The sequence below is a fragment of the Plodia interpunctella genome, chromosome 21 (assembly GCF_027563975.2).
Source record: "Plodia interpunctella isolate USDA-ARS_2022_Savannah chromosome 21, ilPloInte3.2, whole genome shotgun sequence".
Taxonomy (NCBI): domain Eukaryota; kingdom Metazoa; phylum Arthropoda; class Insecta; order Lepidoptera; family Pyralidae; genus Plodia; species Plodia interpunctella.
The window spans coordinates 6410664-6430015 of record NC_071314.1 but is presented as its reverse complement, the minus strand read 5'-3'; the positions used below and the strand labels follow the sequence as shown (position 1 = coordinate 6430015).

The window sequence follows — 19352 nt, the reverse complement described above, 5'->3', positions numbered from 1 at the left end:
ACGATCATGAATAACATACAATTTCTCCGATTCGTGGGAAAATTATCCTTCACACTATGTAATTTGTTGATTAGGGTTTCGATAGCACAAATAATGTAGATTTTGAAATGGAAATGCTGGTTAGTATTATTAACTAATATATTATTAAATCTTCTTATCGAATCGAAATGTCTGTCACACAATTTTCGATCAATATGTGGCTGGGGTATAGTTCTATCGTTGGCCTCGTTTAAGTCCTCCATCGTGCAATATGTTGGACAGCTTGGATATGCTACCACATGAACCATGGGTGGCACCGCAGCAGCCACACGGGCTACGGTTGGAAAAGTCCCGGTTGTCTCGGTATTCATGGAATCTTAATACACCCGGAGTCTATTGAGAGACTTCCAGGCTGACCAGGAAAATGCAGTAATCCGTTGAGGAGTTTCCTTGTCGGAAGCCGATTATGGGTGCCAAGCGGTGTTGGGTGGTGCAGGGTGACGTCAATCCTCCTTAAGAATGATATTGTTGCATATCAAGTGCTTAGGCTATGTGTTTCTTGCCGCCTTGTATGACATCCACGTCAAGATGGAGTGGTCCTATTCTAAGGTGGTACACTCAACAGCACATCAAGTTACCCTGTATGAACCTCTATGTCGCGGTAATAGTGGCGAGTTTGCAATGAATTTGGGTGGGTTGATGTGCTGTTGACTGCACTACGGTACGGCGGCGGCTACGGTAATTTAATGAATACGATTTTAAATCATTTGTTACACACCATTTCTAAATTTTTGTTATTTAATTTAGAGAAAAGAAGAAGAAGAAAAAAAAACCCATTCGATTTTGTAGTACTTTAATAGACTTGCAGCATACAATAGTACGCAATGAGATTAATGCCCTGAATTTTTTATATATACATAGTCAGATGTACTGACCCCATTATAAGTTACCATGGCCATATCTATACCGCGGTAATAAGGGCGAGTTTGCAATGAGTTTGGGTGGATTGATGTGTGGCAGACTGTACGTGTCCGACATTATAGTGAGTCGTATCTCTGGAACTGTATCAGTATCACTAAGTATGTTGTCACTGCACCCAATATCTGAAACAAATAATACAATAAAAACAAAAAAAAAAATATTTTTTTTTTTAATGTCAGCAAATGTCAGTTCAATATGGGAGCAGCAAATTTTCGGAGATGAAATGTACTCTATCTACTACGTTCATCAATGTACATATATCCTCGGTGGCGTAGTGGTAAAGTGCTTGCCTCTGAACCGAGAGGTCCCGGGTTCGACCCCGGTCGGGTCATGATGGAAAATTATCTTTTTCTGATTGGCCTTTGTCTTGGATGTTTATCTATATATGTTATAAAATATAATACCTATCGTTGAGTTAGTATCCCATAACACAAGTCTAGAACTTACTTTGGTTCTAGCTCAATCTGTGTGATTTGTCCTAATTTATTTATTATTTATTTATTTCAAGAAGATTGTTTGGGTTGATAATGTGTGACGAGGTAACAAACAAAGTAAATTATGTATCCTAGTATCCTAATTCTATCTTATCGGTAGTTATTATTGTCGCCAAGCCTATTAATACGATGTTATTGCATTCAACGTGTCACGGAAAATATGCAGTAATGCGATGAGAAGTTGATACTATATACTAAGTACCAATGAAGTGGATTTTTGACGTGAAAACCACTTAGCGACATTGTGCACTTTTTATGATGTGTATAACATGTTAAACTCGCGTCACTTCTCATCGATTTCACTTCTCACCATCGAATCAATTCGAAATGAAACACAGCGAACAAATCACATTGCGCCATTGTGACGCAACGACAACACACTGCAATGTCATTGGTCCGCTGAGTCACACTTCGAATCGATTCGATGATGAGAAGTGAAAATGCAAATCCGCACTTCGCCCCTGATCGAAACATTCGTAAGATGGCAAAAATGCACAACGTTAATATTCAAGTTTTCACTTCTGCCGGCGCTCGCGGAGTGCAAAGTAAGCAAATAAAAAGTAAGAGAAATGTCTCTTACAGAAGCAATGAGTGGTCTGTCCAAGGTACACATGCCCATGGGTGCATAGCACGTGGTCTGCAGCATGAGCTGCCTGGAGAACAACTCCAGCCTGGTCGGCAATGTGGTGTTCGCGATTGGAGACGCCATCAGCAGACGACAGACGAGACTTTGTGTTCTCCTGCCCTGAAATTAAATAAAGTTCTCACCATTAGCTGTAATTTAATGCTTTTTGATGAATATTATGTTGATATCAGCTCAAATTACTTGGGGTGTGGTGTCCAATTTCATTCTAGTCGCCTAAAGGACTCTAACATGAGTTTTAAGACTGTATCACCTTCTAGAAACAAGTATATGTATACACACATACACATTAGGAAAGAGAATAGTCAACTAAGTGTGCAGGTTTCACGATGTTTTCCTTCAGCAGAAGCAAGTGGCCTATGAAAACTACTACACATGAGTCAGATTGGTATACAATCTCATGTGATACGAGTAGGATTCGAACTTGGGTCTTTTGGTTTCCCGTGGATGTCGTACGAGTGCCTGATAGGCAACAATAGCGGCTGGTTTTTTTATTGTTTAGTGGGCAAACGAGAATGCAGCATGAGCAATGCAGATGTAAGCAAACACCGCAGCCCATGGATACCGGAAACCCGATGCGGGTCACTGCTGCATTGTCGACTTTTTAAGAAAGCGATAGACTCCTTTCCACCTTTCTTGAAAGCCCCAATTTCTGTTTTATTAAACATTAAATTTCAACATTGAGGCTTTCAAGAAAGGATTAAAGGAGGCACTGTCCACTTTATAAGTAACTTCTTCCTGCGTTGTACTACGCAGCAAGAAGTTACTTATAAAATGGACTGTTAAGCGCCAACCGTTATGGCTGGATGTGAAACTTCAACATTTTAAGGTATTTTTTAACGCTGATCCCGGCACAGCCCAGGCCAGAACGTAACCAAGAACATACAGAGATGAAAGAGAGATTTTAGCTAATTATACAAACCTCAAATATAGTATAGTGACACGGCTCGACGACCACGATGAGCCTCATCATGTGAGTGGCGCACCACAGGAACTGAAGCACCAGGAAGTGTATCCTGTGTGTTGACACAACTGCAAACAATACTGATATCAGGGGTAAATAGAATACCTCACGGTAACCTTCCTGACTTCATAGTAGTATTCTTCATGGCTGAGGGTCGTGGTTATTACGTGGAATGTGTTACCGATACCTGGTTGTACCTACCTAAGTCCACAAATCTTTCATTTCTAACAGAATGAAACACACACAATAACTTTCTTGTCATTGTTACTGGAGTGGTTTGCCATTGCCTTCTCAAGTTCACACACAAGTTAATAAGAATCAACCAGTGTGCAGGTTTCCTCACGATGTTTTCCTTCACCGGAACCTTCCTGAACGCACCCCCGGTTCACTTTCGGCTCACCTAAATCACGCTTTCCATTTGTACCTAATGCCATCAATGTAAATCGTGACTGAGTGTCCTGAAGTCCTGAAATACAAAGTCTTTTCCTAGCTTTGGCTCCAGTCCACCCTTTGTCAAATCACGGTTCCCTTTTCTATCCTTTCGGCTCACCTAAACCACTTTGTATGTCATCAATATAAATCGTAACTGAGTGTGCTGAAGTCCTGAAATACCAGGTATTTGCCTAGCTTTCGCTCCAGTCCACCTTTTGTCAAATCACACATATTAAATGTACAAGATTTATGGAGGAAGTAAACTTTTTAAATTTTTCATTTCATATACCTATATTACATAATAATCTATTAGTCGATCGAGAGATATCGCTGGAGTGACACTATGGAGGCCTGCGTAATTGAGAGCATTCTGCCAATTCATTGTCACAGCGATGAAAGTAAAATACATTAGACTTGAATTTAAACGCACCGTTAATCGAAATATAGGTTTTCAAGCTCGGTAGTGGATTGCTGATTGTGGAGCAAGTAGATTTGTCACAATATGTTGTGAGTTGTCTTAGTTATAAGAAACATTTCAGTTTTATTTAAGCTGTAGATGACGTGTCCCACTGCTGGAAAAAGGTCCTTACTTTTTCACCCGTCATGACCCAAAGCAGTCTGTCAATTTTTCAAAAAGTTGAGGTCATGTCGCCATCAACCACGGGTATATGTGAACATGTATTTATATATTTTTTTATGTATACTCACTAATTTCCATGATAAGGAAGTACGGAGTCACAATCAGATGTAGTAATGTAGATATGAGAACTACTACAAGCGGTACTCCGTAGTTCTCATCAATGCACTGTACTACTTCGCAGAGTGAACCGTGGAGGGTAGACAAGCGGTGAACAGCGTCGCTTGGAGACACTATGAGACGGGGATCGCCATTCGCTGGAATGATAATAAACATTTGAATGGTTTTGTTACAGATGTCATACATGCTTATAACTAATTTTGAAAACAATATTGCGATTAAAAATTTTGGCATCGTCCCTGCCTAACCGGGACAGATATCGAGACCATGCCAGTTCGGCCGAATAAATTATTTGCGTGTAGTCTGAGCTTCTTGAAATTCTACGAAAATATGCTTGTATTCATGAACATTGCAAAAGGATTGTGACAGTTGGAATTAGATTTAATGAAAGACAAATAAGCGAGGTCTTACGCAGACATACAGTATTGATTTTCATTAATGTTTATTCTCAGTCGATGTAAAAAGTTTAATGAAAAATACAAGTGAGTAAATGAACTGTTTATTACCAGCTTTTTTGATGATGACAGCGTCCTTCTCCGGCACAGGCTCCATGAGCAAACTGACGTTGGCGCGGGAGTCGGCCGGGGCTACACGAATCGCGTAGATGTTTAGCTCTGTAGAGCTCTCTACTGAAAACAAGAACGGCGAAGATTACCTACCTATGGCTTAACTTCTATTTAATTAAAGAAGAAATCACTTGCGACTTGACTTGTGGACATAACGCAATAAAATCGAGATTTTTGGAGTGGACCAACTATAAATATCTCAATGCTATTGTTTAACGTCTTGGACAAACAGATTGCAATAAAATAAACCCCTACGCCTAATTAGAGCCGAGCTAATTTAGTGCGCAACGATTTCGTCTCCACAAAGATTTAGGCTGGTCATTGGTGAAAAATACATTCTTGTTTTAGTGATTTTTGTGGATTTCTCACGATTGTTGTTTATTTTTATTTTCTGGACACAGACAGGCCCCAGACAGGTGATCGCTCTCCCCATATTTTTCTGAGTTTTTATGTTTTACACAATACCTTTATTAGGAGCATATAACTACCTAAGCAGCGTTCTAAGTAACATAAGGTATTTTCCGTACACGCATGCAAATTTTGTAAAAGAATAGTTGAGTGGATGAAGCGTTAAAAGGTAACGAAGTTACTGCTCTCTCATCTGAGCGTTCTTTTTCCAGTAGCATATCCAGTCCCATGCATCGCAGCCCAGTCAACAAACTTCACATAATATTAGCAAGGATAAAAATAGAATGCTTAAGTTTACTTCAACTTACAGGGAACAGAGACATTCTTGGCAGTTAGCGCTAGAGCATCATTAACAGCTTGGAACCGCGCTCGTATGGACAGCGCTGTGAAGGCGAACTGGAGTTCCAAGATCATCACCACATACCACAGGATGTAGTATGTACTGTAGTTTATCACCACGGACCCTGGAACCAGGAAATAGATGTTATATTGCTATTCCACTTCTTCCCCTAATTTCATGTATATTGCTATTTCACTTTTTCCCATATTTCATGCATGCAACACTAGAAGCGGGGTTCGATCCCCGGTCAGGTCACAATGGAAAATGATATTTTTAAGATTGACCTGGATATTTATCTATGCATATTGTACAAACCTAGGTACTTGTTATAAAATATAGTATCGTTGAGTTATTGTCCCATAACACAATTCTCTCAAGAACTTACTTTGGGGCTAACTAAATATGTGTGATTTGTCCTATATATATTTATTTATTACTATAGACCTTAAATAGTCCTCTCCAATTTTTTTTCGTAAATATCTCCTAAGTACAGACATAGTCCAGTTACAGTTTTATTATAAGTATAGATTATCTTTTAATTCCCTTGTGAAATCGCAAAATGGTCATGATTTTTGATAAAATCGACTTACAAGTTTGATTGAGACGAGTTTACAGCCAAAACTTGATTTGCTACGCAATCTTAACAAAAAGGGACTTGATAGACGGACAAACAGGCGGACGACGAAGTGACTAGGATTAATACCTGAGGCATGGAATCCTAAAAAGATCAACTTGTATGGTTCTCAAAGCATTTCGACCGATGCGGCCGCGCTGTCTGTTAAAATTTTTCAAATTTTAACAAATCCAAGAACTAGTTTTTCTATCAGTCTTTAAAACAATTAATCTTTACTGTGGTAATGTCAATTTTATGAATGATTGATTTTGGAAACCCATGTGATTAGTAGGCACTCGCTCCGTACACAGTACCTACTAATTCCATATTAATTCCTCAAGAAAATTCGACGGATCGTAATAACAGTGCAGCCGCTACTGCAGCGGTCGAAACGCTCTGGGATCAACTTGCATTGTCTGTCGACCTTCCTGGCTTGGATAGCATAGAAGCATACATCGTCTATAATGAGAACTGTGAAGAAGGTCAAAATCGAGAGCAGGATTGCACAGAGCTTGCGCTCTGTAGCCACGGAGTACCGCCCGCCTATGCTGTTGTCCACCTGTAATTTCAAACAATGAGAATGGGTTGCACCATTCTACTTTGACGTTGACTTTAACCTGCGTAGAAAAAAGTTCGAAAAGTATGAAATTTTTTCTAAACAAGATGTTAACGTCAAAGTTGACTGGTGCAACTCACCCTAAAATATGTATATATTTTACTATAAAAATTTATATGTAAACACTGTAGGCGTGTCTTATCCTGCTAATATCATAAATGCGATTACTGATATTATCGAATCTATGTGTGAAAATTGTTATGATTTTTTTAGTACACGGGTAGAATATAACCTGGAATAACACATAGGGTACTTTTTATTCCGAAATTCGCGAAGTCAAGGAGCGAAACCCCGGGCCACAACTTGTTTTGTATCCTAACTAATACTTACTATTATTATAAATGCAAAGAGTAAGTTTGTTTGTTACCTCTTCATGCTCTATGTACTCAACTAATCTTCTTGAAATTTTGCTTATATGTAGTTTGAAGTATGGAGGATCTTTTATCCCTGGAAAAAACGCGAGCGTAGCCGTGGACAAAAGCTAGGAAATAATATTTATCAAAGGTTACAAACCGAAGCTACACTGCCCATGAATTTAAGCATATTCCTCATTCTTCTGGGCGCTCCATAGACTCCTGCGCACGCTGTAGCAACGACTATCATGACGTCACATGTAGACACCACTTGCGACATCGGAGATGACATGCGAACTGACAGCTTGACGCCTACGTAGATCTCTGATATATGGCCTATTATTGCCGTTATAACTGAAATGGGATGAAATATCTATTAATCCCTATTATACAGGCTTACTCGTAACTAACGCATAACCTTACAAAGGCGCATATTATAATCAGCACTCGGATCACAATCATAACCTGTTTTGATATACCTTTTGACTATGTACATTATGTACTTTTATATATTATTAGAAAAAAAAAACACATTGTAAGAAACAATAAGGGTAAGCCGATCTGGTATGGTAGGGACCAACACTGTTCAAATGAGTTTCTTTCGGCATTTCTTCTCAGCAGTGGTCGTTCCGAAATGCCAGTAGTTTGTGTTTGTGAAATATAAAAATTGACGAGAAAAAGTGCCTGTGTAGGTCTAATTTCTGAATAAATAAATGATTTGAATTTGAATTTGAACATCTTTTGTTGTACGACTTTTGTCTAAACGTAATAAATACAGAAAATTTCCTTTTTTTAGTTTTAATGTCGTTTCTATAAAAGGTTAACTCAATATTCGATTCCGCTACAAAGCTCCTGTAACTCGTAACTTTAACATGTCTGTGTATGTATAATATAAGCCAAACGGCTAAACCTATATGGATCTAATTTTTATTTCAAAGAGAATTTAATCGAGATTATTTTAAGTATATGTTTGGAAAATGTGCGTTTAGGCTAAACTCACATTTTCCAAACATAGCTTAGCTTTGAAAACCGTCATCTAACATACAAAATCTTAATTTTTTATTGTGCAGATTATAATAATAACAATGAGATAAGACCAAATATAAAACTTACCTAAAACAGTGACTAGTATGTAACTGTATATACACATCGGGTTTGATATCGACACCATGAACCCATTGCTGTGGTCCTGGAACCTCAGAGGAGCCAGCCCGAGGAAACTTGATATCTGGAACCAAATAAAAATTCTGGAGGTGAAAAAAAATTTTTTTAGCTAAAATTTAAAAAGAGGGGCTGAGGCAGATGAGTGGGGTAGGCGGTTTGGCCATGGCTCCATGGTTTGTTCTTACCCTAAGAATAAAGGCGTGTGCTCCGCCGACTACAGAATGAGTTGCTTCATGATCCGGATGGCTCGCCGCTGGTACGGTGTCACTATCTGTGCTCTCTGTGGTTGTGTCCGTACCTGAAACAGGAACCCGTCATTTTGACGACATCGGTGGCGCAATGGTAAAGTGCTTGCCTCTGAACCGATAGGCCCTGGGTTCGATCCCCGGTCGGGTCATGATGGAAAATGATCTTTTCTCTGATTGGCCCGGGTCTTGGATGTTTATCTACATATGTATTTGTTATAAAATATAGTATCGTTGAATTTGTATCCCATAAGTTTCGAACTTACTTAGGGGCTAGCTCAATCTGTGTGATTTGTCCTAATATATAATTATCATCATCTGATTAATCACAATCATCAAGTGCCAATTGTCTCTATAGCACAATCCGGCAAAATGGCGTTTATTGAAATATGAACATTAACGCGTCCACTGTAGATATACTTTACATTAACAAGACGAGAGCTGACATTCCTGAAGAAGGTTGTGTGACACGAGCAAAACCGGGATGGGTCGCTAGTAGAGTAATAAATGAATGAATAAAGGAACAAAGTACTTGAGTGTTCCATCATCTTGGAAACACAATCAATCAATGACATAAGTTCTGTTATTGAACTTGTTATGAACAGATAACTTTTAATTGAGCTTGGACAGTAAAGATACATCATCAGAAGTACTTAGTACTAAAAACAGAGCATCGTGAGTGAAACTATTCCCCTTTTCTTTGTGTGTCAACTATTTCAGAATTGTATTTTACCGGACATGTGTTTGTGCTACATACTTCAAAGTAGTACCAAAAATTACTCGTTGGGAATCTAGGGCAAAAAGCTTAGCTTATTTCGGATCATTTTCTACCTACCTGTGCACAAAATTTCAACTAAATCTGTTCATTAGATTATTAGTTTCATTTTATTAAAACACGAAAAAACATTTTGCCTAAATCAGCTGCCACTTATCGACAGGTGTAAGTGCCGATTCGCGGGTGGCGGGCGTGGATAATAAAAAACAATAAATGTTATTACGATACTAAAACCAATAAACACTTGAGTCCACTCGCACTATCTTTTGATTAGCCGACACGTTGGAAAACACCATTCGGTGAATTCGGTGAATGCATAATGCTCTTGATAATGAAACAGTGTCGCGCGTCATGTTTTATAATGCATTTTTAATATCCCGTCTGACCATTTTCCCGTTGTCTTCTTCAGTCGTTGAGCCTCGGAGCTCAGATAAACAAACTCGATACAGTCATATGTCCGCGTACCAGTCATAATGATATTAGTCTATAATATTTTATTTTTTAACCCCCGACGCAAAAAGATGGATGTAATAAGTTGAACGTGTCTGTCTGTGTATCTGCCTGACATCGTAGGTAGCTCCCAAACGGATGAACCGATTTTAATTTTTTTTGTGTCAAAGATAACTTTATCCCGAGTGTTGAAATGAATATCGAAAGGGGATTTTTAATTTGTCTAACAAATAAACTTGTCTGATGTGAAGTAAAATGTGATTGACACACAGATAAAAGAAGATTTCAATGTTAATGTTGGCAACGTTTTGATAAAGCGCAACACGCTTCATCAAAAATATTGCAATATTTCATTATCAGACGAAGCTTGTTGCGGACGAATTTCTGTGATGACGTGATCTTCACAAATGCTTTCAGAAACATGCATAATATGTTGCAGAAAGCATTTGTGAAGATCTATTCATTTTATTGAAACTTGCACAAAATACAATGAAAAAGTACAACAAATAAACTTAAAACGTGGTAATTAATTACTTAAAACGCACGTATAAAGTATATACTTTACATGTCCATGCGCCAACCTTTAATATTCATTGTCCATATAAGTACCTTTATTAAAATCAAATCCTCCTCTTTTCCAAGCTCCATAGATTTCTCTGTAGAGTATCTTGCTATGTCCGTTCCAAGCCTCTGGCAACAGGCTTCCAGGGCCATCCTGCGAAGCTGATTACTCCATTTCAATTACCTACTCGTGTGTCTCGTGTATCTGACTCATGTACAAGTGAACTTCATAAGCCAACACTTGTTTCTGATAAGCAGCAATAGCATTTCCAATGAAGTATTTTTAGGCTGTCAATGCAACCGGAAATATGCGGGGATGGAAATAGATAGTGTACCTAAATTTCTACATCTTAATCGTATCAAATATGTTATTTACTAGCACTACAGTGTGAGACTTTATTCAAGTCACCTAAATGCATCACTTTATGACTTCGTTGCCACTAAATATCGCTAAATATCCTCAGGTCTAACTATGTAAAACACTTCATGATTTTTAAGAAATTATTCACACATTAAAATCAAATCAACATGCTATTAGGGTTGCCCAATTATGTAAATTACTAACTTGAAATTGATACTCAAGTGGGCATGGGCATCAAATATGATGAATGAGCATCTATCATATGAGTAATAACATTATCAATTATCAAGACAATTTTTTCAATTCTATTGCGTTTAAAATAAAAAGATTATTATTTAAATACTTGGAAAATTTAAATTAATCAAAAAAAGCAATAAACATCATTATGTGCTACAATATTACAATTTACAAAACTAATAAAATAAACAGTATATTTTTACCTCTAGCTGCTCTAATGCAAATAGGTTTAGGCATCAAATTATATTTTTGTAATACACTTTTGATTTCCATTGCATGAAATGATCAACATCACGATGACCTATCGCTGTATACGCCAGTCCGATGACTGAAGGAAATGTCATTTGCTACAATAACTATAAGTCATTATAACTTCTTAAATCTAGTCATTACAGGTATTTTCTTCGATTACGGTGACACACAGTTCATCAAAACGAAGCTTGAAGATGTACAAAATTTTGAAAATATCTTTAATGTCTCATACCCCTAATGTTTTCCGGGGTTTTTAGAGGATACTCTTTAATTTCTAAGTCTTTATTCAAACTTAATATAACACATAGAAATCTTCATTTTCGTTACAATATATTTCTTCATGGAGATGTTTTCAAGCACATACAGCTGTGAATGTCATTTAGCTAAATGTGGCCATCGAGATTCGCAACTCTTGGAGTTGATAGAACCTCAGTCTAGTCCCTAGTCCCGTAAAGTATAAAGACGTGATACTGTATATATGTATGTGTACAATATTAGAAGGTAATAAAAAATGTTCTTTAATTTTAACGATCCTAGTAGTAGATTTAGTAGATCTTAAATTTATTTCGATTGCTATAAGGTCTAATCTCCGAATGAATTTCGATTCTTCTTTTCGATGTGTTTGAAATTCTAAATTATGAGAAAATAACTACTGACAGTATGAAGACATCAAGTCATATTTCCTAATGTTGTTTGCTCACAAATTAGGCTTGAAACAAAACAAATCGTAAGTAATTTGGACTATTTGGACAGTAATTGGTATGTAATTGATGGAAAGCTATGAACGACTACAGTCACACCCACAGAGTGTTGTACGGTCGACAAAAAAATAACTTAAATAAGTATTCATCGAAACTTTGTCCATATTATTCCCACATAGTAATCACATAGTGTTTTTGTGTAAACCACATGTAAACCAACAAGTTACGTAGAAAACCTGACCATGCCGATCCCACCCGGGACTGATAGAAGAGGCACAAAAAGATGGCTTGATAAGTAACAAGGATATGTGTGCGAATTATGTGACTACTAATGATTCCAGAGAAGTAAGTTAAGATAGCGAACCTTGCGGCTAAAACGCTTTACGGCTGAGAAAGCAACCGGGAAGACAATCATATGAGAGTTTTGAGAATCTTGATATAAACGTAAATAATTTGATTAAAACTAAACACTCACTTGTTATTGCATTATCAACCGGTAACATAGTGTCTATATAAGTATAGGGGCAGAGCTGCGGCCACAGCTGGTAGGAAATTTAGACTTTATTATTATCTTAATTGTAAACCCATCATCGTTCAAACCAATCAGAGTTGTCAGTCTGCCACAGCTGGTAGGAAATTTGACGACCTCGGTGGCGCAGTGGTAAAGTCCTCGCCTCTGAACCGAGAGGTCCCGGGTTCGATCCCCGGTCGGGTCATGATGGAAAATGATCTTTTTCTGATTGGCCCGGGTCTGGGATGTTTATCTATATTTGTATGCGTTATAAAATATAATATCGTTGAGTTAGTATCCCATAACACAAGTATCGAACTTACTTTGGGGCTAGCTCAATCTGTGTGATTTGTCATAATATATTTATTTATTTATTTAATTTAGACTTTATTATTATCCTAATTGTAAACCCATCATCGTTCAAACCAATCAGAGTTGCAGGAAAACACCTCATACGTTACCAAGCTTGCATTATCTTAACAAATTGGTGTGGTTATAGTATTTACGACTTAAAAGCATTCCACAATACACATATTACATACAATTTATGGAATAACGAAAGGTGTAGATTGTAGGTGCAGTATGTTCTTTTGCACCAGCACAAATGATTTTAATTATTTTAACAGACCGGACCGGTGTTGGGAGATGCCGAGAAAAAAAAGTTTTTTTTTTAATTTTAATTTCAGGTATTTTTACGCTGACCGTCGGCTTCGCAGCTTTAGAACCCCCAACGCAACCGGAAATGAAATCCGATGGGTATACGTAAATATGAAAGATAAAGAGAAAGATACTAAAACGCAACCCATATATTGCATTTGGATATATGCTGTCAGTAGACTGTGTAATACTGCTTGTTGAATCGCGGTCATTGAAATTATCGTGCTTGGTGGCGTGGTATTCAGTTCTGATTGTATAAAAATATTTTCTTTTGCATTTGAGGAGGTTTCATTTGAATTTCAATCTTATCGCGTGAGCATTGCGCTGTATTTCAAGTTGCTTTGGATTTTGTTGTAGTACAAGCCTCTATTTGCTTTATTAAGTCATTGACATGGAGGGGCAAAGCTTCTACGTCATAGTAACACCCTGGTTTGACTTAGGCTTAACTGATTTCATGTTAGCTTTTGCGTATGTATAATACGAATACAATTCCTTATACGACGTTAGGTCGCTGCCCAGTCGAGCGCTCCAGATGTCGCTGAAGCGACTATGTTGAGGTTGATCTGCATAAATTGGCAAATTGAAAAATAAATTGTCAACTGGCAAACCATAGCGCAAAACAGACACAACAACATTCTTTCGTTTTGGAGGCCAAGATCCACTTTGGGGTGACTGAGTGAAAGAAGTAAGTAGGTAAATATTTATTTTCTATTCAGTATATAGCCTTCAGAAGCGGCGCTCGCGTGTTACCGTTACCGTTGGCATTCCAGTTGTTCAGGCTGCGATGACCACTTCCCATCAGATGGTCCACATGCCTGTTTGCTTGCTCAGTAATTAGACAAAATATTTGGATTGTTGAGGTATGCCGTTTAGCGCACCAATCCGAATGACACAGATTTAAAAACCACCTAACGGATCTTTTTGTGGTCAAAAATGTTCAGGTGGTTTTCGGGAAATAATCAAAATGTGTAGTATTGTATAGCTAGTAGTTAATATGTAATCATATGCTAGGTATATCGATTGAAAGAAAAAAAATAAGCATCAAATAAGTATTTTCCTATTTTTTGACACATGTTTTCTGTTATATATTGTTCGTATTGTCAGTTCTTAACCTTTGGTTGTAAACTTGTTTTTGTTGTCAATCAGATAACGAACCAATGTTATTCATGAACTTCAAGTTGCTTTCGGACTTGTTATTCAGTTTATTAACAGATAAACCATAATTGTTAGAAAATCGTAGATTAAACACTAAGATAAGAAAGCGAAGCATTTCAGACGGGCCGTAGGTAACTATCTTGCATAGTTACGACGACGGTGAAAATGTCGCTTTATTGTCAAGGTATATACTTAACTTTTATTATATGATATATATCAGAGTATTCTGATTTTGAATGCATATGCGAGGAAATTGAAAACAATATTATCTATCATAAACATTCTAATATTCGTATGTACGCGCCTGTTTATTTTGGCAAATTGCCACTTAAAAATTTGATTAGACGAAGATTTCAATTTTTTGATCTAGAGCATTTACTTTCGCATGAGATTTTATTTTATGCTCTTAATCAAAAATTAAAAAGTCTGGCCATTCTTTCAAAAATTTACTTGATGTCACCATGTCTGTTCACCATAGTTCAAAATAGGTAGAATGCATTCGAGGAGTTCTTTTTAGAGAAAGTGGGAGGGTGCCCTCATTAATAATTCCCTTAGGCCAGAAGCTCTTTCAGATCTACGAAAAAATTATATTTCACCAAAAACTACAATTTGCTGGTGTAGGTATCTTCACAAATATTTATAAGCAATATGCTTCGTCATTGCAGAATTTAATCTGCAACACGCTTCGTCAAATCTTTATAGAGTGAAAACATTCGCAACAAGCTTCGTCGAATTGACAACTATATTCATTCCGATATTATATATTCGAAATTGATGATAATTAAAAATATATATTCGGTACGATTCGGGGTTGTCCTTTACGATTATTAATGTTAAATTAGTGTAATGGCGTGTATTTATTATATAAACTTTTATTGAAAAAAAAATGCATAATTAAAAACTACGTTAATATTTTTAAATCCATATGGCGTGATTCTAGTAATTAAATGATGTAGCTAGCATCAACACATATATATTATAATACAATGCATTACATAACAAATTAGTTGACCAAAGCAAATCTTTTATGGGAATTTAAAATAATAAATAATATTTTATGATTTTTATGCTAATTTGGCCTTTTGTGCAATATTTTGTACTAAATTTTGATACGGCTTCCTGCTTATCGATATTATACATATATTTAAAGCCGGACGCTCAAAGGCGAAGGAAGCAACTGGGGATACGCTCAGATGAGAGAATGAGGTTTTCAGGATGTTTATTTTTATATGAAAAATACTGTGTCCTTTTTTCTAACAAATAGTAAAATATATTTTTTTCCAAGTAGTTATTTATATTTTATAGACTTTCTAAGTAGTTATGAGCGGACGAAGCCACAAAATTATAGCTAGCGCATAGTAATCGACCATAATATACCTGAAACTGTATAACCTCACATATATTTACAGACATGTGTTCACAAATAATACGATGGATTTGTGCCTATAGATAGAAAACGTACGTCGTTCCCTTCGTGTGACATGTTTGTGAAAAAATTGGATGGCTGGGTGTGTCCAAGACATCTTACGTTATTGATAAAGCTATTCCATTAAGAAACGGTGACGAAATAGTAACATTTCCTTAGACACGTTATGGTTAAAATAAATGTAATTAAGTACGGGCTGGAGTCGCGCACCGAGTGTTCCGTAGATGTTGATATTATTAATAAAAATATTATATTCTGATCAGCCTCGGAATAGTTATTGTCTTGTGTTCTAATACTTACTGAAAAGAGAGAGGGACAAAATGAATAATTCCAAGAGAATGGTGGATAGATCTTCGAACATTACACATCTGTTTGTGTCAGGGGGTTACAAATCACACGAGATCATAACATTATCTCGGTACCTATTTCTGCTATACCATCAGAGTTTCTGATCAAGAATGTTTTGTGTAAACAACATTCAACAAACATCACTCAAAACATATCATTGACGCTTAAATCCGAAATATTTGAACGATATCAGAAATAAATAGACTTATAAACTGCCCCGACTCTATCTGTCTCTCTCTATCTCTCTCTCACTCTGTGACTCTATCTCTCTCTCTCTCACTCTGTCATCTTCACACGTTCCCGTTCTACGTACGGATGATTAAAAAGCATAAAATTATAAAAACAAAAATTTTGAAACAAATTTCCATTATTAGTTATTTGTTGACTTTTATATACTTACGTATGGTGATGACTTATGACATCACAATAAATAGTTTAAAAGCAAACAAAGAAACTATTTTCCATTTTCATTAAAAGTCGGAGAAGGTCTATGCCGCTGGCCTTGGTAGAAGGAGCAAACCCAAGAAGTGCTGGCTTGATGTCGTCAACAATGACATGCGTGCCAATGATCTGACAGATAAGGATACCGACGACCGTGCGCAACGGAGACGAAAAAGCTTGAAAGCGAACTCCGATGCTCAACGGAAGCAACCAGAAACGATCAGATGAACTATGTAAAACAACGGAGATTTGTGAACATATACAAAATAATATTTGTATTGCATGGTTGCAATTAGTTGTAAATAAATTTATTTATTTTCATTCAATATCATCTAACTACAGCCCGGAAGTGACATTGTTTTTTATTGGCCGCAATTGATATGACTATGTTTGGGTCACGAGAAAACGATGGATGAGGTTGGCACATAACCTTAGGAAATGGCGCGAAAAGAGGGAGCCCTATACCCAGCAGTGCATGTAAATATAAATTACCATATCTACTATTACAGGTAATATTAATCCTTGAGCCAAATTCCATCGAAATCCGTCTGATATTAGCGATATAATAAGTTTCGCACATTGATAAACATAATTTGTGTCAAAATTTTAATGTTAAATTGTGAAAATAATTCAGTGCACACGTCATGGCAAAGAACTTTTAGTAACTAGTTAAAAAATTCTAAAACCACTTGACGAACAAAACTCACCCATAATTCTGTCACTTGCGTAAACACCAAAATAAATAAAAAAATTAAAATAAAAAAAAAAATAAAGTCACAAATTCACGTTTTTAACATTACACTGAATAGTTTCTTAATTGAATTAAATTAACAATTATCATTAAAAATAATTATGCTTATGTCATTAAAAATAATATCGAAATTATATTGAATAATTCATAAATAACTGAGGCGGCGTGTGTGTGTTGGGCGGGCGGATGGAAAACTGACGGATTGGGCGGGATTTTCGCCGGAGCGTTACATGTTATCTCAGAAGAACATTTGCAGTGATATCATAAGTACTCGCCTCACTTCACGTTCACTTCGATTCGACATATTGCGATCCTGTCTCTCTTTATCGTCTAACGGCTACTCGGCCGTATAAAAGTCTCTTTTTCCCATATCGGGTACGCATCGTGTGAAAAAGAGAGAACGTGTGGACGCAATGACGTGCAACGTCTTTCATGTTGCATGGTAGACCCCTGGTAGACCTAGGTGGATATGAAATGAGTAATTGTCATGTCATCATTTACCATCAATTTACAAATCTCAGATCAAACTGTCTGTTACTTTATGAAAATTTATCAAATGAAAAACGATATATCTTTATTGCTCGTAAAGAATAACAAAAAAAATATCAACATAGCCAAGTAATCTGTTCCATCGTTCCATCCAATCTTTGGGTAGTAAAATAGAATGGCAGTAGAACTCATAATTGAGTATCCTCCCAAGAATATCGATAGGTATTTGACGTCAGGAGTTGACGTCAGGCAGGAGGCCGGCTGTAAAATGACAGTAATTTATTATAATAACTTATTTACAACTGACGACCCGTCTCGGATTCGCTAAGGTAATACCATAATAAATCATACATGTAAACCTTCAGGAATCTGAGTAGGTAGCGGCAGGACCTAAGCGGCGAAATCGCTTACGAGGGCGGGCTCCCCCCCCCCCTCCTATAACATAGATTTTTTTTAAGGCCACACAAACGTTACGTGGCAACCACGCGTCTTGATATTACACTAGATTATAGCACACATACTTACAAATTATAGCGTTGAAGAACATTTTAAAAAACAATATTTAATACACGAGAAAATTTAGTACATACTTACAGAGGATAGATAGAGGTCGTGAGTGACTACAAGTCATGAGATCTCGTCATCAGCCTTTTAGTAAAACAGCCACTTAACAAGCAAGCTGCAGGGTCCCAGATGAAAGAGACTCCAACCACGGCGCGGACTGCGGGCGGCGGCGGCGAGGCAGCGGGCTCTGGTAGCCGTGGACGACACGACGTTCCCCGTTAGGCCAGAATTTCCCCTAGCCGCAGCTAGCTTCTCCGCAACGGAAGCTGAAGCTGGCAGCACGAAGGCATGACGCTGGCGGCTGAAGTTGGGGCTGGCAACTAGTAGGCAGCGGGCCGGGGCTGGTAGGTAGCTGGTAGACGGCGGGCCGGGGTTGGTAGGCAGCTGGTAGCCGCGGACGATTCGACGTCACAACACACAAAATAAATATGCGCACATAAACAATATTTTTCTTTTGGACATGGTCGTTTTGAATACTTTTATGTTTTCTTACTGGCCAGTGACAAATAGTAACTTTGTTATGTCAAATGTTTACATAATGTTTACCCACGATGTTTTTAATTCTAGGGCTGTATTTATATACTTGTTATAGCATCATATTTTTCTTTAGCATGTTAAAAAATTATCCGATAATTTTGATTTATGTAATACGAAGCCTACGCCTGTATTTGGTATGTTTACCTACTGACTTTGGGACAACAAGTCGTGTGTTCGATTTAATGTGGTGACATGGGGACAGGTACGTTCTGTGTTTTTGACGACATGGCGACGACATGACATTCGTAAAGACGTCTCCGCTGCGCCAAAATACAATTTTATCGTTGTAATTTATGTTTTTGAACAAATGTTCTGTTCGAAACATGGCGCAGCGGACCCGCCTTAACGTGTGTTTGGAAGTCCTGGGTTCGCTCGAAATCGGCACAGTTATTTGCGCGTTTAGGAACACACCTAGTCACACATAACATTTGGTCCATGAGGAAATTGTTTTCACTGATATTTATCTGGGTTTCTGCGTATGTGTGTATCGTACCAATATAGATGTGTCGCCCGAGTGTTGTCGTGATACTGTTTTGTTGGTATAAATGAATATATAAATATATTATAATTACGTATTATAA

General features: G+C 37.3%; 1 protein-coding gene across 1 annotated transcript; it reads right to left on the bottom strand.

The window, feature by feature from the left end:
• Positions 1-836: 836 nt before the first annotated feature.
• Positions 837-17361, bottom strand: LOC128679164 (gustatory receptor for sugar taste 43a). The gene is made up of 11 exons (XM_053761218.1): positions 17138-17361; positions 8496-8608; positions 8260-8374; positions 7307-7500; positions 6589-6736; positions 5533-5688; positions 4757-4879; positions 4202-4387; positions 3020-3129; positions 2035-2199; positions 837-1082 (listed from the first exon to the last, which is right to left on the bottom strand). The coding sequence occupies exons 1-11, from the start codon at positions 17139-17141 to the stop codon at positions 1017-1019; spliced, it is 1380 nt and encodes a 459-aa protein (XP_053617193.1). The 5' UTR covers positions 17142-17361; the 3' UTR covers positions 837-1016.
• Between the last annotated feature and the right edge of the window lie 1991 nt (positions 17362-19352).

Bases quoted from the DNA above. Each gene is read 5' to 3' on its own strand.
- LOC128679164 (XM_053761218.1), bottom strand. The intron at 4,388-4,756 runs GTAATAAACAGT...TTATCATTCCAG, and splicing joins TGTCATCATCAAAAAAGCTG to CGAATGGCGATCCCCGTCTC. The intron at 2,200-3,019 runs GTTTGTATAATT...ATTTAATTTCAG, and splicing joins GTCACTATACTATATTTGAG to GGCAGGAGAACACAAAGTCT.